General features: G+C 38.3%; 4 protein-coding genes across 8 annotated transcripts; 2 read left to right on the forward strand and 2 right to left on the reverse strand.

Annotated features, from left to right (window-relative positions):
• Positions 1-9: 9 nt before the first annotated feature.
• LOC104734556 (small RNA degrading nuclease 2) lies at positions 10-3,043 on the forward strand. Of its 3 annotated transcripts, XM_019234732.2 has the most exons (10): positions 10-100; positions 202-387; positions 509-589; positions 677-745; positions 833-949; positions 1,324-1,464; positions 1,557-1,626; positions 1,708-1,823; positions 1,909-2,040; positions 2,124-2,237. In XM_019234732.2, exons 1-10 carry the CDS (start codon positions 68-70, stop codon positions 2,235-2,237), a joined length of 1,059 nt encoding a protein of 352 aa, XP_019090277.2. In that variant the 5' UTR covers positions 10-67. The 3 variants fall into 3 exon arrangements, with proteins under 3 accessions (XP_019090277.2, XP_087337911.1, XP_087337910.1); XM_087481784.1 differs by lacking the exons at positions 10-100; positions 202-387; positions 509-589; positions 677-745; positions 833-949 and adding exons at positions 2,362-2,466; positions 2,557-3,043 and having other exon boundaries at positions 1,314-1,464; positions 2,124-2,231; XM_087481785.1 differs by lacking the exons at positions 1,557-1,626; positions 1,708-1,823; positions 1,909-2,040; positions 2,124-2,237 and having other exon boundaries at positions 833-970; positions 1,166-1,465.
• A 25-nt stretch (positions 3,044-3,068) lies between these two features.
• Positions 3,069-4,806, reverse strand: LOC104734555 (trihelix transcription factor ENAP2). Its single transcript, XM_010454155.3, has 2 exons — positions 3,779-4,806; positions 3,069-3,363 (listed from the first exon to the last, which is right to left on the reverse strand). Exons 1-2 carry the CDS (start codon positions 4,524-4,526, stop codon positions 3,350-3,352), a joined length of 762 nt encoding a protein of 253 aa, XP_010452457.1. The 5' UTR covers positions 4,527-4,806; the 3' UTR covers positions 3,069-3,349.
• Positions 4,807-5,482: 676 nt separating this feature from the next.
• LOC104737847 (zinc finger CCCH domain-containing protein 25-like) lies at positions 5,483-7,233 on the reverse strand. Its single transcript, XM_010458104.3, has 3 exons — positions 7,154-7,233; positions 6,250-6,368; positions 5,483-6,136 (listed from the first exon to the last, which is right to left on the reverse strand). The coding sequence occupies exons 1-3, from the start codon at positions 7,205-7,207 to the stop codon at positions 5,698-5,700; spliced, it is 612 nt and encodes a 203-aa protein (XP_010456406.1). The 5' UTR covers positions 7,208-7,233; the 3' UTR covers positions 5,483-5,697.
• Positions 7,234-7,445: 212 nt separating this feature from the next.
• LOC104737848 (anaphase-promoting complex subunit 1-like) lies at positions 7,446-20,833 on the forward strand. 3 transcript variants are annotated; one of them, XM_087480468.1, is made up of 37 exons: positions 7,446-8,032; positions 8,141-8,204; positions 8,282-8,366; positions 8,515-8,786; positions 8,965-9,070; positions 9,153-9,313; positions 9,947-10,131; positions 10,235-10,304; positions 10,390-10,560; positions 10,757-11,226; positions 11,491-11,950; positions 12,104-12,442; positions 12,929-13,012; positions 13,469-13,561; positions 13,652-13,711; positions 13,925-14,023; positions 14,235-14,375; positions 14,842-14,922; positions 15,316-15,387; positions 15,761-15,832; positions 16,436-16,529; positions 16,606-16,679; positions 16,769-16,819; positions 16,937-17,014; positions 17,139-17,260; positions 17,338-17,498; positions 17,583-17,659; positions 17,776-17,889; positions 17,973-18,074; positions 18,426-18,566; positions 18,818-18,991; positions 19,288-19,351; positions 19,448-19,587; positions 19,689-19,846; positions 19,954-20,032; positions 20,155-20,253; positions 20,369-20,833. In XM_087480468.1, exons 1-37 carry the CDS (start codon positions 7,809-7,811, stop codon positions 20,786-20,788), a joined length of 5,457 nt encoding a protein of 1,818 aa, XP_087336594.1. In that variant the 5' UTR covers positions 7,446-7,808; the 3' UTR covers positions 20,789-20,833. The 3 variants fall into 3 exon arrangements, with proteins under 3 accessions (XP_087336594.1, XP_087336595.1, XP_087336596.1); XM_087480469.1 differs by having other exon boundaries at positions 13,475-13,561; XM_087480470.1 differs by having other exon boundaries at positions 7,554-8,032; positions 14,235-14,745.
• The last annotated feature ends 47 nt before the right edge of the window (positions 20,834-20,880 follow it).

A 20,880-nucleotide genomic window follows, 5' to 3' on the forward strand; every position in this document is an offset into this window, starting at 1 on the left:
TTTATTTTTCCCGCAGTCGTCGCCGTCGTCAGACAGAAGCTTCGTTTCTGCTGTCTCTGACTCGGTTATGGAGGGCGTGCTAGCTACGGCAGAGGGAAACGTACGCGTCTCCTTTTCTAGTATACGTTAACTAGTGATTTAATCTGATTCTGAACCGTCGTTTTCGTTCTAACCTGTTTTCTAATGGGTATTATTAATTAGGTTTTAGCAAAGCTGGTGAAGATAGCGCAGAAGCGAGGTTTAAAAGGCGAACATGGAACATGGAAGGAGTTTCTAGATTTTTACGACAAACAGCCCGGATCCTCGAGCTTGAGTGATCCTTCCAAGCGGAACCGAGATGATTTGGTCGCTTTTCTTACTACACTCAAGAAGAAAGAAGATTTGCAGGTTTTTAAAAAGACAAAACACACTCCACAATGTTATATAGTGTTTGGTAAATGATACTTGGTTAATCTTTGAAGTTACATACTTGTTTGATATTTTTATTATGTGTACTCTACTCTCTCAGGTGTTGGCTAGTGCTCTGAAACTCGAGAATGATCTTTTTGAGAAATTCAGAAAGAGATCTCTGGATGAGACTGCTGAGCAGGTGTGGATTAAAAACATTATTAGTCTAGCTGTGTAATGCGATCAGTTTAGTAAGTAGTATTCACAACTAATGTTGTTGGCAGTGCAGAGGCTAGTTCGAATGACTCTTACGCATAAGGAGTACCCAGTAGACTACTTGTTCCCATCTAACGCTGAGGTTTGTGTTTAGCTTTATTTTTTTGCATGTGGATATTAATGGAGAAATTGATTAAATAAAAGCTGAGATATTAAGTTCCAAAAACAGGATTGGGTTGTAAGAGGGCTTGGAAAGAAGACGATGGAACCGACCAAGATCGAAATGATTGCCATTGATTGTGAGATGGTTCTTTGTGAAGATGGGAGTGAAGCTGTTGTAAGAGTTGCTGCAGTCTATGATGCACGGGTACGTCTATTTGGTAGCCGTTCCCGTACCGGGGACATGTTGGGAACGGGAACTCTATGGGGACTCTATGGGGACGTCTTAGATGCTTTAGGGGAAAATAACATCAAATTTTTGATATTTGCATCCATTTCATTTCATTCAAAGCACTCTTATTATAAGCATAGTTTCATTTTTTTGTGTTTTTCTACTTTCTAGACTCGTTTCCCCCTCTCTCCTTATCCCATTAGCTTTACTAATCAGCTCTTACTAAAGGTATGGGTATCTTTTCTTATGTGTTTATTGAAGTACCCATACCGTACCATATCTATAAATTTTTACTTCCCCGATTCCGTACCCGTTTCAGTGCAACATAGGCTGCAGTTGACCGTGATTTAAAGGTGATTCTTGACGAATTTGTGAAACCGCATCAACCTGTTGTTGACTATAGGAGTTTCATTACTGGACTTGCTGCTAAAGATCTTGAAAAGGCTACTCTCTCTGTGGCAGATATACAGGTAGGTTGTTTATATATATATATATATAGACTCTTTTTTTTTACGTTTTCAACAAATTGTTCTGATGACATCTAGTGACTAAACTTTTGCAGGAAAAATTGCAGATGTTTCTCTCTGAGGATACTGTTTTGGTAGGTCAAAGCTTGAATAATGATCTAAAAGGTAAAGTAGAAATGTTCCAGTTCCTCCTAGGTTCTTATAAAAGTTTTAAGTGCCCGACTTACTTATGATTGATCATCTCAGTACTGAAGATGGATCATGCCAGAGTAATAGATACTTCACTTGTGTTTAAGTATAACTATGACGGTACAAGAAAGCCTTTACGACTTAAAAAAACTTCTTTGAATTATCTGTGCAAGGTAAGCATGTGAAAGCTCAATTCTCTGCTCATGATATGGTTCCTGACCTGAATAATCCCATTGTTTGTTTTACTTCCATTTCCAGTGTATATTGGGATATGAAGTGCAGAAAGAAGGTGTTCCCCACAATTGTGTTCATGATGCAGAAGCTGCAATGAAACTTGTACTTGCTATACTAGAGAATGGAGTAGAGACCTCTGTTCCACTATCTAAAGAGGTAAGTTGGATTGTCACAAACTTTATTAGTTCAAAAACTAAAACTATAAAAGCTTATATCTTTGTCTGCAAAATTCTATATAGATGGTGGAAGCTGACAAGTCAAGGCTCTACCTTCATAGAATCCCTTGCAATGTTCCTTATGAAGAGTTAAATGGAATTGTATCCAGGGATATCCCACATGACATTAAGGTATGAATCCATCCAACATATACATTTTCTAATCCAAAATTCTTTATTCTCGTATATATATATATATATATATATATATATCTGTAAAAAATTCATGAGCTCTTCTTGTTTCTTGAAATTCTTGTGGCAGCCGTTCAAGAAACAAGATCGTCACTACTATACCGCGATTGTTGTTTTTAATAGTCCAGAAGAGGCAAATCAAGCATTTGAAAACATTGCTGGAGACTTGGGAAAGGTATTTTAGCATATCCATATCTCTGGTTATTTCACACAGGTGAGGTGAGTGATGTATAATAATCATAAGTTCACATTCTTTCTCTTACAGGATTCGATGGGTTTGTCCCAAAAACAGGTCTTTCTAGAGCCGAGTTCATCAGGACCTACATCATATGTTCTTGTTCGTAAAATGGTCGGAGATGATTTGATTGGGGAAGTCTCTGCAGAGGACAAGAATGCAAGTCCTAAGAAACGGAAGAGAGAATATGATTCTAAAGAGAAGATCAGAGATTTGACCAAAAAAACAAAAAAAGAGAAGACCAGAGAGAGACGCAGATGTAAACCATTGCGTAGAAGAAAACAGAGAAGCTAAGTGAAACGAAGATATAATATAAAGGAAATGATAAGATGATAATAAACCTCAAATGGTCTTGAAAAATCATTTAACCATGCCTCAATTTTGCGTTTGATAATCATTGATCCCCTCAAAGGCTCAAACCTTGTTTAATTTTTAGTTTGTTGCCAATTTATTATTGGATTTGTATCAGATTTTGCTAAAGACAATCCCTCATATCTTGTGAAACCTGATTAACCAAGAGAGAGACTAACCCTTCTAGTAGCTGCTGGTTAGAAATTGGATTAACAAGCCATAATACATGGACACTTCACAAAGCTACATCATACTTGTCAGATATTAAGAGTAGGGGAAGAGTTGCTCCATTACAGCAATGTACCCCTAAAACACTAGAAAGTTAAAAACAGCAATCCTAGAGAGTCCTTTAACTTCTATCCTACAAATTAGAAAAAAGTAACAGGGTCCTCCCATTTCAATGAGCTTCAGATCCAACTAATTCCTCTTTGCTTTGCATTTTTTGCTTCACCATCCTCCACCAATCTCAAGTCTACAATTCCATACCTGTACAATAAAGGCAGATCAAACTTCAGTGAACTCATCAAGCTAGAGAACTTAAGAGAAGCAAGAGAATGCTAGCTCGACTTTCTCTTGCAGGAGCAGGACCATCGAAAGCACAGAAGAAGCTCAAATGAAGTTTATATTAACAAAATTGGTATTCTTCTAAGGCAGAAAGGCACTAAACTTTAACAATCCACAATAAGTCAGTTACTAACCAGCCTCATCCACGCCTATAACATTATAGTTTGAGATATTCCACAGACACATTATGCCATTTTAAGAGACAGTAACAGTAATAACCATGTAAAAGTTTGAAGCTTTAAGCTAATCTAAGCCACCAACAGTAACTTGAATATGCTAAGACTCTACAAGAGGTCGATCATACAAAAGACAAAAAAACCTAATGAGTGTTCTTTACCTGAACCAACTCTACGTTTCCGTTGCTTAGATTTCTCAATCTCTAGTTGCATCTCCATCAACATGTTGAGTCGTTTTAACTCTACCTCCTTTGTAACTTCCATTCTCTGCTTCTCCAACTCAATCATCATCTGCTGCTTCTTACCTTCAATCCTCTCGTACACTTCCCCGAACCTAAGAATCGCCGTAGCTAGTTCCCTACACGTCGATCCTTCTTCACTCAGATCTACTTCTTCCACACGAGGATGCTTCCTAGCAACAAACTCCCAATCATTAGACTCGTCGTCATCATCATCATCGTCATCATCGTCAAGAGAGCTTTCGGATCCGGCTGGAGTCAGATGACTAGGGTTCACAACAGGCACCACTGATTTGACAACCACTCCACCACGTGTCGATTTCTTTACAACAGGACCGATCAAGAAATCGAGGCGGTCAAAGAAACGCCAAGTCGACGGCGAGAGTTTAGCCTTCTCTGTTTTGTACTTCTTCTTCAAGGTATCGATCCGGTTCTTACACTGTACGTCGGTCTTTGCGCGGGCGTTATCGCCGTGCCTAGAGTTAACGGCGTCGGCGACATCTTTCCAGTCATTCTGCCGGAGGTTTCCGTGGTGGAGCTTGACGTAACGATTACCCCAAGCTTCGACCAGCGTCGCCGTCGCTTCCTCGCTCCACCAGTCTTCTCTTCCCAACGGCGGACGGTGGGAGCCACTCGATTTTGACTGCGGCGTCGTCGTTGTCGTCTCCATTCTTCGGGGGTACTTACTGCTAACGTGCGCACCGGGAGGAAGTTACGGCGTAGGATACGATCGAAACAAAGGAAATTTTTTTTTTTTTTTTTCTGGTGGGAGGAAATCGGAATAGGAGAGACGAGGATTAAGTGTGGCCTGACATTGATGACCGGCAGGTGACGTCATATTGGATTTGTTTGTTCTCCGTTAAAACCGAACTAAACCCTTCTTGTTGTCTTAACTCGTTAGTTCTTATGATTACACTGTTGAAAAAAAAGAACCTCATAACTTTTCATTTATTTCATAATAAACCTTAAACTAAAAGATTTAAATAAATTAACACATCAACAGGCTCTTATTGGGCCCAATTGAGCAAATAGTATTCGATTGGTCAAAAGCAAACTAGTTGGAAATATTTTAGTTTTATTATATCATGTTGGGCCTTCAAGTCTTTACTTGCAAAGAAAGAAAGATACTAGGACTAACTAGGGCTTCACCTCCAGCACAATAATTAAGATTACACAGTACTCCTAAATAAAGTGAGAAAATGATGGAACAAGATGGACAACTTAGAGAAATATTTGATAATTGAGTCACTGGAATTTGTTATCTTGATCAGACTCGTCTCGGTGTGGTGGTGGAGAGAGACTCCACCGGCTATGATGCACGGGGACAGCAGTCATCCCGATACGAGAACGTCACAGAAACGGCAAAAAACGTCTCCCAGACGTTTCTAACAGGGCGGGGACGGCGGTAATAGGGTTTCAGAAATGTTTCAAAAATGTTTCCACGACTTATTCACTTATTTTTCCACCAAATAAAACATAAAAGAATAGGAAATATCATTTAAGTTTGATTTCTTAAGATTTGACATTACTATACATGTTCACTTTTCTTATATCCTCTGTTTAGTCTTCATCTCTTTTACTTCAAATATGTTTAGTGTTAAGTATGTGATGGATAACCATGAAACGTAAGCCAAAATCAGTCTTGGGCATATACACAAGTATATAGGATAGTAATACATACTTGTACTTTTTTATGTAGAGTCTTATATATGTGTGGTTTCTTATATATTTGTATCCTATAGGTATTTTTATTGACATACCCATGTCGTCCTCGTATCCATAAATTTTAAGTTTGCCGTTTTCCGTCCCCGTTTCCTGACCCGTACCCGTTTCAGTGCTACTTAGTCCACCGGAGGCCATTCGTTTGGTGGAACAGTGGGGCGGGAGAGGGCCAGGGCAGCCAAGTATCTTGACTCGCGTTCAATATCTGGGGTTGAAATGACAGGACAAATTCTCCGCAGCTCTTCGTTGAAAGTATCTTGAGGAGGTCCCCACAAGAGGCGAAGCTTCTGACCGTTGATGTAAGTCCAGGGGGCGAGCTCTTTCATGGCCGTCTCTGCTGCTAGCTGGGTAGTGTAAGTGAAAAACGCGCAGGTGTCTCCAAAGTGGGGGAAGATTCTGACAGAGTCGATCTCTCCATAGGGGGAGAACTGGTCTCGGATGTCCTGCTCGAGGACACTCGAGTTAAGTCCACGGATGTAAAGCCTTTTAATACTTGGATGCACTATTCGGGTTAGAGGGTTCTTAATACGAGGTCTTGCAATCAACTCCTCCTCCGAACTGTGGAAAAAAAAAAGCAGATGAGAAGAAATTCATAATAATCACACAAAAAGCGTTTTTAACAAAGACTCACTCAAGAAGAAGAATATAGTAATGTATATAGAATAACTTACCCAGAATTCACGACTTTGGACGGATCATGCCGGTATGGGCAGTGGGGTCCTGATTTACACGGGCGACCAACGTAGTGGAAATGACAGAGTGGTATAGTCTTATAGAAACTAAAACAAAACTACATTTATGATAGGAAAAAAAAAACAATGTCAATATCACGTAGATACATATGATGATGATATATATACAATGCAATCAGTTTAGCTTAAAAAGATCCGGTATACGTATGTATGTACGGAAAAATGGGATGAGAGAACTGCTGGATAAGGGCTTTGCCCCCAACATTCTATGAGACCCAAATAGAATACTCTCAAGATTTTAGGGCCTGAAGTCATGGATATGGTCCATCTGGCTGCAGGGGCAAAATCTTTATTTGCAGAAGAGACAAAGGACCCTAGATCAATGACACACTATAAATACAAGATGTCATTGTTAGAACTCCGGATCCGAAATCTTGACAATCAGGGTAATCATATGTCAGGGTAATCGAATTATTTGAGCTTACATCTTTGATTATATTTTCCGTAAACTATCACCTTCAATTCTTCGTTAATAAAAGGACCAACTCCGATTTATTCCCATTAATATTCGTATTATTTATATTGTCGATTTCATACATCAACAAGAACCACTATAATCAATTTGACGAAATCGGATCCAAACGCAAAAGATTTGATAAATCCTATACGAGATGAGATCCGAAACCAAGATTCAGGAGCATCCATGACTAAAAATAATAGCTAGACGAAATCGGATTCAAATTAACGCCAAAGATGTGACGATATTTGATAAACCTAGCTTAGCCTAGTTAATAAATCCTAAACCTAACTAGAAAGAACAGATTTACGCACAGAGAAAACACAATCAAAACGAGATGAAGGAAGCGAGAGGGATCAATCTCACCCTATGGACACTCCAGTCCATTCTCGTCTCCTCGTCTCTCGAACTTGTCCCCATCTTTCTCGGGTATCAAATCATGTGACGCTTCTTTATATATACATATATACTAGCTAGGGCAAAAGTCGATTATGGTTTTGTATCCTTCCTTAATATATTAATTGCAAAATAAACCCGAAACTTCCAATAAATATACCAAACCAGCTCGTTAATAAACCAGCTCTTATTGGGGGCCCAATTGCAACAATAGTATTCGATTTGGTCAAAAGCGAGAATTAGTTGGAAATATTTTAGTTTTATATCATTTTGGGCCTTCAAGTTTTACATCTTTACCTTTTTAACTTAAAAACTTAGGTTGCTCTGAAAGTGTTTGATTAAATTCCCCTGATAACATCTCTCTTTCACTGAGAGAGCGAAATAATTCGATGCTTTTTGAAGTCATGCTTTGATATCTCTTTCACAAACTTTATCGGTTTCAATTCGCTCTACTCAGTTCTTCCTCTGTCTTTCGCTCACCTATCTTAACTCGATTACGATCCTTTTTATCTGTAAAAGCCCCGCCCACACAGATTTTAAATTTTTTTGAAAAATAGAAAAGACTAGGGTTTAAAGGCCGAAAGAGCGGTGGGAGACTACTCAGTCTCCATTGATTCTGTATTCAATGGCTCCAGGGGTACGCCAACTTACCGTCCTCGGAAAGTTCAAACCTTTCGGTCTAATCGCCGAAGCCACCGACGGTAAATCACGGGAATATACTTTTGCCGATTCCTATCAGTATGAACTCTTCGGTCCTGAGCTCACTGGCGAGCGAGACGATGCTGATGATGGCAATGAATCCAACTTCACCCGGCAGAGAGAGCACGAGCTCTTCATCCGAGACAACTGGTAAGAAGGGTGTGTGTGTGTATTCAATTGGCTGATTATTCTATCTATAACTATGCACCCACTCCATTAATTTGTCATTGATAATGCAAATTTTGATTTTGATGATAGCATAATCTGGAGCAGCGGTTCACGCGTGCTCAAGCGCTTTACCTTGTCTTCTCCCGTCATTAAGGTAATCTCCATAACGAGTTTGAGTATATCCCCAATGTAATTACTCTGTTTTAACTCGTAGTTTTTTTTATGCTATAGGCATGCTGGAGCCACCTCGGTCGAGGGAGGGAAGCTTTTCTTTGTGTCTTTCAAATTGGTTGCGTAACAATATACAACACATCAGGTAATTCTGGCTAGATACCTACTTATCCGACGAAAGAACGATCTCATACTGTTGCTCAGAGTTTTTGTAATTACATATGAAAAAGTACTATTTGTCTCTTTTCTGATGTAACATGAGCTGAGGTACCTTTGGCATTTGTTGGCAACAGGTGAAGTTGTATCTGTTCCACTCATGCGTATTGTCAATTCAATATGGCCTCTACCATTCGGTCTACTTCTTCAACAAGCTGCTGAAGTGACTCCATCCTCACATGTTCCATTTTCTTCTGTTAGCCCCATCCTTGGTTCTCGCGAGATGCTGCGCCAAAGAAAAGAAGTTGGGAATAGTTCCCCACAAAAATTCCATTCCCCAGTCGCGCATAGAGATATGCCATACATTTCTTCCCATCTGATTCTAAGAGATCCATTAGAGGAACCTGGGGTAAATGAACTCATCATTTTGTAGATAATCACCTTGTTACATTATTCATACTTCATGCTAGTCTATCGGGACCTGAATTATTTCTTTGTTGTTATCAACAGCACATATATAATTTTCGGTGATGAAATATTTGGTTATATATATTTTGCATCTGGTAACTCATCTACTTACTTTTCAGCCAACCTATGTAGAAGAGAGAGGGAAGTTGAACATAATGAAGGACTACGATGAGAGAACAATTTGGACAAGCGACCATCTACCTCTTATGACGTCATATAATAAAGGTTTGTTAGTTCTGCCTCTGATCAGGCTGTGCTTGGCTCATGCTCTTAGTTTTTACTGACTAACTTTGTCTTGGGTTTTCAGGCAAGATGCAACATTCTGTGTGGGCAGCCGAATTTATAGAGTCAAACTTTGAAGCTTCTGCTTCATGTTCAAGCGGCGTCGTTCCTGATACTGTTCTCCCGAAGCGGGTTTCTTTTCGCAGAATATGGCAAGCCAAAGGTGCGAAGAAAGCAGCATCTAAGGTGACAAATCTATCTGATGTTTGGTCGTGGTATCTTTATTTGAGAAAGTTTTAGGATCTCTTTGTCTAAAATGCGGTGAGTAATCCGTGACTATGTTCTCCTGCTAACAAAATCAAGGCTTAAAAGATTTTCTCTTAAATGTTTTGGGGGTCTCTCCTAAGTGATGTTAAATGGATGCGCAAATAAAAATTGACCTCTCAGTTATCTTGATTAGGATAGCTTTCGCATTTTTCATGTTCTCTGAGCATTCTAAGCCACCACTTTCATAAAGTTCCTTTTCTAGAGCTTCCAATCTTACTGTAGACATATGGCCTTCCTTGACACTCTTGTTATTTGAAAAAAATTTTGTTATTCAAGAAGATTTGAGCTTTGGGGCTACAGCTAAATCCCTTCCCCATTGTGGTGCTCGAACTCGAGATCCGCAAGCCTCCCCCTAGAGGACCCGTAGCCTTGAGGGCATGCATTACCAATGCTGAGTTGGACTTTGTATATATGTGTTCGTGTTGTAGAATGTGTCTCAAATGGATGAATTTTGTACTTTTCGACTTTCATTGTTGTTTGTTGATTGTGAATGGGACTGAGTTGGACTTTGTATCTTTTTGATTTTTACAAGTGCCGTAAAATATATATCAGGTCTTTTTGGCGACTGATAATGCCGTCCCAGTAATTTGCTTTCTGATTCTAGAACAAAAGAAGCTATTATCGGTGGGACTCCAAACTGTTGAAACTAATAACGAAGTTCTGTTTGACGTTAAGCCTGATATGAGCTGGAGTGCCCCTGCGATTGCTGCTGCACCTGTTGTTGTGACACGTTCTCAGTAAGTTCCTATTTTCAAGTTTTTGGCCTCGCGCCACTGTTAATGAGACTATTTTCTGTCATCATATGATGAGTTTGACAATGCTTCTACCATTTTTTTGCAGAGTGAAAATAGGACTGCTTCCACATTTGGATATCATTGTTTTATCTCCAGAAAATGACCTCTTTCTCTATGTAGGTTTTTGTTACGTACCATACCAATTTCTTTTGTTAAAATCATCCTAATGCAGTGTGTTTAATTTGTCATATTTATTTGTAGTCAGGAAAACAATGTCTCTGTAAATATGTATTGCCTTCTTGGTTGGGAGAAAGTATTGGTTCTGGGGATGGAGAGTCTGCAAAGACAGATACAGATTTCAGGGACCTGAAGATCACAGGATTGTCTGATGCTGTGTTGGGATGTATCAATCTATCAGTTAACTATTCACAGGTATGCCTGACAGACATCAATCCTTCTTAAACTGAAAATGATTAATCTTGTAAACTACCATGGGCATTCTATCCTTATGAACTCAAATCACGTGATTGTTTTAGCTGGATGTACAGATCCAAACTTCAGTATTTGTTTATTTGGTTAGTCTAAGTTGTCATGTTTTAAATTATCGTTTTATACCTTACTCTTGTAGATCTTTCGGTGTTCCTTAACTCGTGAACCTTCATCGTCACTTGCAAATGATTGCATAGCAGCCATAGCTGAGGGATTACGATCCGATCTGTACAATTTGTTTCTCTCTCTTCTTTGGGGAGATGGTCATTCTGACCAGCAAGGGTCCAGTATTCATTATGAATGGGAAGCTTTATGCAACATATTTCTGGGGATCTGTCAAAAGCCTACTGCTATGCATCCGAAGCAACCCAAACCATCATCAGAGTCCTCCTGGGAGTTTCTTCTCAGCAGCAAATTTCATAAGACCTACTCTAGGTTTTACAGTGGTATTACTTCGATAAATCCTTTGGATCTGGAAGGAATTGTCCCACTTGATTCTAAGATTGATAGTGAAGACATACCGGCCAGCTCACGTGAATTAATGGTCCAGAGTTTAGATTGTCTTCATGCAGTTTATGAGAGTTTGAAGATGGATAATCTACGGAAACAGTAAGTAAATTGGTTTCACAAAGCTTTATTTCGTGCTATTTACCTGTTTTGCTTACAAATGATTAATTTTCTCAGATTGGTAACTACAAAAAGAGTTGTAAAAAGCTAATTTTGCATTGACAACAGTAGATTTATGCCAGCATTTCTGCTTAACATTCCTCTGTATAGTTTCTCACAGAAAACTGACGTTTGATAGATCAGAAGAAGAGTTAAGATTGTATATGTATGTGAGTTACTCTTTTAACTTTTGACATCTATGTGTAGGGATTTGCATAACTTGGCAATTTTGTTGTGCAATATTGCCAAGTTTCTGGATGAGAAGTGTTACTTAGATCACTACATACGTGATTTTCCTCGTCTTTCCAAAACTATTGGGGCGTGCACAACCCTTTCTTCTATCAGGAAACCTCCAAATTTATTTAGATGGCTTGAGAACTGTTTAAGACGCGGATGTTTATCCACAAACCTTGATGACCTCCCAGATTTGATCCGTAGAGATGGGTGCTCCATTGTCAGCTGGGCAAGGAAAGTTGTTTCTTTCTACAGTGTGTTATTTGGTGATAAGCCAGAAGGACGGACACTTTCATCAGGTGTCCCCTGTAATATTGCGCCAGGATCATACTCTAGTAACGAAGAACTCACTATCTTAGCTATGGCAGGAGAGAGATTTGGGCTTCATCAGCTGGATTTGCTACCTTCTGGTGTATCTCTCCCGCTGAGACATGTAAGTTGGAAAGATACTTGTGGATCTTAGGAGTATGTAGGTGGAAATGATAAACTATTGATAGCTTCTACAGTGTGATGATTTTCATGTTGTATTCCTGGGTCAGCCTACTTGTTTCATCTTTTGCCTAATATTTTGGTCTGTATTTTGTAGGTACTGGATAGCTGTCGGGAATCTCCTCCAGCTGACTGGCCAGCAATTGCTTATGTGCTTCTTGGCCGAGAAGATATGGCCCAATCCGTCTTCAGAAATTTGAGTTCATCCAAGGAATTTGAGATGCAGTCAAATAAGAATTTGATATCGATGTCCATACCTTACATGCTGCATTTGCATCCAGTAATCGTTCCATCCTCTTTATCTGAGTCGATTGGCGTGGAAAACACTAAAATTGAGGATACAAATTCAGTGGACGGTTCTGTAATAGATGGAATGGAGCATATCTTCAACTCCTACACACAGTTACGGTATGGCCGAGATCTACGGTTGAATGAGGTATATATGCCCCCCCCATTTGGCTTTTAATTCGTTAGTGTAATGATCACAATGTTAAATGCTCGAAAAGGTATCTGTAGTGTGCCATATAGAATTTTGCATCTTTTGTAGCTATACTGCCCCTTAAGTAGTGTGTTGCATTGTTCTAAATTTTTACACAATGAAATTTGTTTGCTAGTAGTGCACTCTGTACCTCGTCTTACTGGCTATATATGAGATGATGTTGACATACATATGTGTCTGTTATTAGGTTTGGTGTCTGTTGCATTGGAATTTTGCCACTACTTTATTTTCTGTATTAGTGGCTGATTACAAAGTTTCATACTGTGTCATCATCCCTCATTCTGTTATGCGTTGCTGATTGGCTATTCAAATGCTACCATCTCCCCACCCATATACTTCTATAGTTTTTGGGCACTCGGGTATAAACCCATATTCTTTCTCGTGATGTTCCCCTTTTCTTTTTCATATTCCTTCGCATGTTAGTTTCGGCGTCTTTTGTGCTCTGCAACACCGGTGGTAGTTCAAACGTCTGCTAACCCTACTATATCAGATCAGGAGCAGCAACAGGTACTAATCTAGATATGTTCATTTCTAGATAATATTTTTACTTTCTAAAACTAACTACTATACTAAAAGAAAAGTTAGGGGAGAATTAAAGAAGCTATAATTCAGTAAAATCATGTCATTTAAAAAAAAAAAAATTAACACAAAATCGTGTCATTTTTTTATCGTTACTATGCTAAATTCTTTTTAGAATTCCATTTAAAAATATTTTGGTACTACTAGAAAAATGTTGGGAGAAGAGCATGCTACAATATGATAAAAATATATACTTTCATTGTAGTTACGAATTAATTCTTAATTACTTATTAGAAACTGAATTTAGATGCAGTTGCACGTGTATTTCTTGACAGTAGAAGCCAGCAGTTTAGTTTTTGCTGAACTCGCTGTTTTAGATCTTCGTGGACTCCAAATCTCTCTCTTTAGTGTTTATAATGTTGCGTTGTTTTTCCGCTGGGGTAGGACCAGCTTTGGCGCATAGCACAGAGGACTGCTGTGCTTCCCCTCGGGCGTGGAGCATTCACATTATCAACAATACACACTCTTTTAACTGAGGTAATTTTCTATCTGTTGTAGGAGCTAGACATGGTTCTTATCACTTGTAATTACTATATGAAGATTTATATCCTCACTGAAATTTTTCAGGCGTTTACTGTACCAAAGCTTGTTTTAGCAGGTCGACTGCCTGCTCAACAAAATGCCATTGTACGTAAAACTGTGGTTATTTACTCTATTACACATTACGAAACATGTTATTTACTCTAATTTAAATGGAAAAACGTGTTGCAATGGATTGTGTTATTATATATTTCTTGAAATTGCCATATCGTGCAAATTGTAACTTTCATCTTCATAATAACAAAATCCATTCCCATTTTAGCCACTCCTGTAATTAAGGTTGCATGTTATTCTTAACAGATTAATCTAGATCCAAACATAAAGAATATCCAAGAACTTAAGACCTGGCCGGAGTTTCATAACGCTGTTGCTGCTGGGTTGCGACTGGCTCCGCTTCAGGTTGGTGTTGTATATTGTCATGACGTGTTATGTATCTTTGTTATTTTTGCATCTATTAGATGACTCTAAAAGAGTATGTGAATAACGTGTGTGGTACGTGATCGCACAATGTATATTTATCATGCAACAAGTACCATTTCTTCATCCCGATCGCAGCTGACAGACACAACACAATTAATTCAGTTATGTTTCTTTTTACATTTTGGTGCAGGGAAAGGTCTCCCGAACGTGGATTAGATACAATAAACCTGCAGAGCCAAATGCTGTTCATGCTGGACTTCTGTTTGGACTGGGATTACAGGGATATTTGCATGTGTTGAACCTTAGTGACATATACCAATATTTAACTCAGGTTTGTTTCTATTGGCTCTTTTTTCCATTTAGTTATTATTTTTTGTACCTGCTATTGGTTAATAGTAACTAATTAGGCCTAACACATATCCTATTCTTTGATGGGGATATATATGTGGATTCCTGCTGAATTGAGCATCAAGTTACTGGGGCTCTTGATCGAAGTTATTACTAGTTTTACCCGTTTGCCCCATTTTGTGGACTAGCACGTATATTTTGTGGATATATGTTGGCTTAGTGAGGAGATATGAATGCAAGTATGCAACATTGGATGTCACTATTACTTGTGGAGACTGGAATATATATCTATGTCTGCCTCAATTAATAGTTGTGGTCCTTAATTATATCACATATGGAAGTATTGTACCTGGGTGAATTTCTCCGTTTGATAAGTTCAAACACAAAATTATTCTTATCTACTTTCTAATTTACCTTAATTGCTTCCGTCCTTTTCCGTTGTCGTTTAGGACCATGAAAGCACTACAGTAGGTTTGATGCTTGGTCTGGCTGCTTCATACAGGAGAACAATGCAACCTGATATTGCAAAGGTAGAGATTCAGCTGCTTCATTTTCTTGACTATTTGGTGGTCTGAGGTTCATATCTTAGATTGCCTCTTATGTAATTTTCTGTTGATAGTGTGTCAACCAAAACACTTTTTTGTTTGTTTCGGATATCCAAATTCTTCCAGTTACACACTACTTTGAGATCTACCTATGCTTTTTTGTTTTTTTAGATCTAGGCTACATGAAATGGTGGATGATCAACTTCTTCTGAAAATGTGAACTTTTCGTTTAAGCACTGAAAGATGTTAATATTTCTTACTACCATAATACTTATATAATTTTCAGTCTTAGAACTGGAAGATTTAAATGTATTTGGCGTGCCCTGTGTGACTGTGTTTAATCCTTTTACCTAAGAATTTATTTTTGTTTGCACACAGGCTCTCTTTTTTCATGTTCCGGCTCGATTGCAAGCTTCATATGCTGAGTTTGAGATACCAACCCTTCTACAGGTACAGATTGCTGTAATTTTTGACTAACTGAAAGTGATTAAGTATCTACAAGCATTTACTGAAATTAGGAGTTGGATGACAAGCAGTTGCAATGGATTTTACCTGCATATTCTAAAAGTAAAGATATTTTTTCATGTCACATAACTTCATTTTTTTTTTGTTATTTGAGTTTACAATTGAAATTAGCAATCTGTGTCTGATTTTATATTCCAACATTGTTAGTTCTGGCCATATCTTAAGTTTCCTTAAAAATCTGTTGATTTTAATTATCTCTACAGAAGTGATGATCAGTGAATATAGTTGATAGAGAAAGTAGGACTATGTTTAACTAGTGTTATTTTTTCGTAATATGCTATATTCAACTATTTTACAGGCTGCAGCTTTAGTCTCCGTTGGTATGCTGTTTGAAGGATCAGCGCACCTGCGGACAATGGAATTACTTTTGGTAATATTTCTTGCATGTTTATATATTTCACTTGATATAGCATTTTTCCTGTCATCAAATATTATTCTAATCGTTATAGTATTATTCTATGTGAGGCTCGTGTTTTAAGCACATTTGTTAGTGAATTATTGTTTGTAAAGTATCTTTTGGATGCTTCAGGACTAATTAAAAAGCGTATATCTCTAGTTTTTGTTGGTCAAAGCAATTGATGTAAAGGGAGGAAATATACGTTTCAGAACTTGCTCTACGTTGTCCATAAAACCTTGTTTCCTTTTTTAGAAATATTTTTCTCTTATTTCTAATCATCACCAGATACATGATCCAACTATTTATACAGATTTGCTTTCCTCAGCATCATTAATTTTTTAGTTATAGTTAAGTGCACCTTTGATACAATTACAGTTGGTGTATGAGCTTCTAGCAAGTTTAGAGGTTTACGAACTCCCTTAGTTTAGTTGTGGATTTATTCCTACATGTACAATCTTGGAATGAGTTAAAAACATCAATGAAGTTAATGCATATCTTTTACTTGGCAATTTAGTTCGCTGCAATTCCAGTGGATCGTCCCTTATCTTTCAGATCCCACTTTGTACATGTTCGCAGGGTGAAATTGGCCGCAGAAGTGCAGGGGACAATGTCCTTGAAAGGGAGGGTTATGCTGTATCCGCAGGATTCTCACTAGGTCTTGTTGCTCTGGGTATGTCTTTTTGAATTTTTGCTACTGAAATCTTTTTCTTCTGTTTACGCTGACTCTGCATTCTTATTGGCTCAAGGCCGTGGAAGTGATGCGCTCGGTTCCATGGACGCCATTGTCAATCGCTTACTCCAGTATTTAGGAGCAAAAGAGGTTAATTGCTCTGGATTTCACCTTAACTGTATTCCACTCTGAATCATATCACATTGGATTTGTAAACAGTGTCTTTGAATTCCTTGCAGGAAAGGTCTGTCCTTGCACCATCACATGAAGATCACCGAAGTGCTGCACAGGTTTGCCTGCAAATCTGTTCTTCCATATTCCTATGTGAAGCTTGTATTGTGCATAAACATGTGCTTCAAACACTAACCGAATTCTAACTATATGGGTATCATAATTTTCTATCTCAGATAACAGACGGAAACACTTCCAATGTTGATATAACTGCTCCTGGAGCAATAATCGCTCTCACCTTAATGTATCTAAAGGTGGGTTTTGACGATGGTTTAACTAGATTAACTGATTCGAACTTCAGCCTTTCGAGCTTTTTCTTTTTGTGTTTTTTTCGTGTGGACTGGACTTTTTCAGAAAGCTTTATAATGTTTGTTGCAGACAGAATCAGAGGTCATCTTCTCAAAGCTCTCTATTCCACAAACACATTACGATTTGGAGTGTGTAAGGCCTGATTTCATAATGCTCCGTGTCATTGCTCGGAACTTGATAATGTGGAGCAGGTAATATTTATCTTGCGTAATTAGGTGCTGTGATTGATACTTCTAAGATATGAGTCTAATAGATTTTTTTATTATAGGATCTGTCCTACTTGTGAGTGGATTCAGTCTCAAGTTCCTGAAGTTGTCAAAAATGGTATCAGCCACCTCCAAGATGACAGGGATGATATGTATGAGGTGGATGTTGAAGCCCTTGTGCAGGCATACGTTAATATAGTGGCCGGGGCCTGCATTTCACTTGGTATATAATACAATTTTTATGAGACATCAGTCTCTAATATCTCATGATAATTATGACATGTATTGTTGTTTCTGTTTCTGATAGGGCTGAGGTTCGCTGGTACGAGAGATGGAAATGCTCGGGACTTACTTAAGAACTATGCTCTCTATCTTTTGAATGAGGTATATCATCCATGGAGATGTTGTAGTTGATACTTCTTTTTTTCTCAAATGCTAATAATGCTCTGGATTTCCTTCTGATTATCTCTCTGTGAGCTTATATGTTTCGATGTATGTAGATCAAGCCTCTTTCTGCTACACCTGGAAATGATTTTCCAAAGGGAATATCCAAATATGTTGATCGGGGAACGCTTGAAATGTGTCTTTATCTCATCATTATTTCTCTCTCAGTGGTAATACTTCTTTTCAAGTCTCCTGTCCAACAACATTCATTTTTCAAGTCAGTAGCTTTATGTCAAAGAACTCACTTGTATAGGTCATGGCGGGATCAGGAGACTTGCAAGTTTTTCGGTTGTTGAGATTTCTCCGCAGCCGAAACTCTGCTGATGGACATGCAAACTATGGCACGCAAATGGCGGTAAGCATTTTTGTGCAAAATTAAGGTTCCTTGGTTTCATGTAATTCAATTGCCTAGCATTTTATTTTCTCAAGAATATTAAAATATATTTTCTGCAGCAATAAGTTGTAAACATTAAAAAAATCTTAGGCCACTGAGCACTCATAAAAAATAAGGAAGTTCTAGCTCTTTCTTGCCTCAGTCTGATACTATGGCCAAAACAATTCTTCTTTAATGCACCGTGTAAAGTAATTTAAAAGCTGCTGATATTGTTTTAATAATGCAATCACAAAATGTGAGACTTTTGAGACCACGCTTAGGATTGGATATTTTTGTTGATCAAATTCGTTCTATCCTTTTTCTTTCCTTTAGGTGAGCTTAGCTACAGGTTTCTTGTTTCTTGGAGGTGGTATGCGGACTTTTTCAACGAACAATGGCTCTCTTGCTATGTTGCTTATCACTCTCTATCCACGGTTGCCTTCTGGACCAAATGACAACCGTTGTCACCTCCAGGCAAGTTGACGTCTCTTATTTATTCTTTGCATCACTCTTTTTTTGTCTTTGGTTTGGTTGCTGTCTCTGTCTGATGACAATAAGATAGAAGCAAGAGTTTCTTTTCTATATATAATGTTACCCAAAACCAATCACTTTGTTAATTTTGATATCAAAGACATGCCAAACTTGGAAGTTTGTTTCTAACTTTTGTTGTGATATCTATGCTTTTACCAGAATACATCTGACAAGGTGATTTTTGCTTTTCCTAGGCATTCAGGCATTTATATGTCCTTGCAACAGAGGCTCGTTGGCTGCAGACTATTGATGTTGATTCCGGTCTACCTGTTTATGCGCCTCTAGAAGTCACAGTAAAGGAAACAAAACTTTATTCAGAAACAAGATTTTGTGAGATTACCCCGTGCATTCTGCCAGAGCGTGCTATTGTAAGAAAAGTTCAACAGCTTACCCTCAGTTCCCCTGCATATCTTTCTTAACAGAAAATTACAAAAAATTTCTTGATTTGCATGCTCACACTGCTTTATACAAAGATAATGTAAATCATTAAAGTTTTTCTGGGGGAAGGACATTTGTGGCAACTGCAAGTTGAACAGAAGAAAACTAGGCCCATATACCAGCGTGGCTCAGTTCTAGTTTAAGTTTATTTCATAAAATACCTCCTCACCGAATCTATCTGCTTGTTTTGCCCACCGTCACCTTAAAATGTATTTGTACCCTGCAGCTAAAGAGAATTTGTGTCTGTGGTCCCCGATACTGGCCCCAACAAATTGAGCTAGTCCCAGAAGGTGATTGATGCATTTGCTTGTATATATTCTATTTTTTCCTTGGTTACTTTGTCTAGCTGGTTTTAAGATATTTTAATTTTGACTAATGTAACACAGAGAAAAATTGGTGGAACTTTGGGGACAAGAGTGACCCCTTCAATTCTGGTGTTATTTATGTCAAAAGGAAGGTAGGAGCTTGTTCGTATGTTGATGATCCAGTTGGGTGTCAGTCGCTGCTATCACGAGCAATGCATAAGGTTGTATAGCCCATCAAATACTCTTAGCTCAGAGCCTCAGATTAATTTTCAGTCATAAAAAATTGTTTCTGATTCAGGTTTGTATGCTTTTGGTGATGTAGGTTTTTGGTTTAAGAACTCTGGGGGAATCTAATATGCTTGCTAATAGTCATAGAGAACTGGATTCTGATAGCGTCGATCACTTGGTCAGCACTTTCTCATCGGATCCAAGCCTAATAGCCTTTGCACAGCTGTGCTGTGACAAATCTTGGAATAACAAGTAAGTACCGTTTTATCGGGTTGATACACATTTATTTGTGCACTTCTGTTTGGCCTGAATGTCCATAAGTCATAAAAGAGTTCATTCTAACAAATTCATTTTTGCAGATCTGATTCTGATTTCAAGGAGTTCTGCCTGCAAGTGTTGTTTGACTGTATAAGTAAGGATAGACCAGCTCTGTTGCAGGTAATTGTAACTTAAGGCCACCTAACCCTATAATGATTCAATGGTTATGACTTTGTGGAACATTTTTGTTGTAGTCTATTTGGCATGTGTATACTACTAATCTTGAGTATAATGTCGCATAGGTTTATTTATCCTTGTATACAACCATTGGTTCAATGGCTGATCTGCTTGTCAAAAGCGATAGTAACGTGTGTGATTCACTTTCCATCTCAAGTCTCAAGGTACTCTTTTCTGCAACAATGGAATTGGAACTGAAAATTACTAGTATTGATATACATTTTCGTAACAACCTGCTGTGCGGTCCTATCTTTGGATCTAAATATTTAATGATATCAGGTTGCTCTAGCCTACAACGAGGCGGTATCAAGTGGAAGATTGAGCTCTTCAGGTGGCTTTGTACAATCGATCTTCTTAGCATCGCTGAGAAAGAGATGTGAAGAGATATTGAATTGGTCAACGGAGCTGAAGATTAGTTTGAGGAACTATCTGACGACAGAAGCATGGCCTGATGATGATGAGTATAACTCAAAGTTGCAGAAAGATAGAATCATTCTGTCATGGTATTTGAAATGGTTCAGCGTACCATCTCCATCGATCATAAAAGCAGCAGTGGAGAAAATCAAATCCAAGTCCAAAAACTCAACTTCGGCGATACCGTTGTTGCGGTTGTTGTTACCAAGCACGCGTATCAGTGCGATTAGTGAAATCAATAGGGTCTATTTTTATAACTCAAACGAAACAACTGTAGTATTGTGAATCATTTTTTTTCTTTCAAGTATAGTATTAACTATGTTTTCTCAAGTTTCACTGATCAACATGGCAACCAACAAACAAAAACATCACAAAGA

The sequence above is a fragment of the Camelina sativa genome, chromosome 13 (assembly GCF_030686135.1).
Source record: "Camelina sativa cultivar CO46 ecotype springtype chromosome 13, ASM3068613v1".
Lineage (NCBI taxonomy): Eukaryota > Viridiplantae > Streptophyta > Magnoliopsida > Brassicales > Brassicaceae > Camelina > Camelina sativa.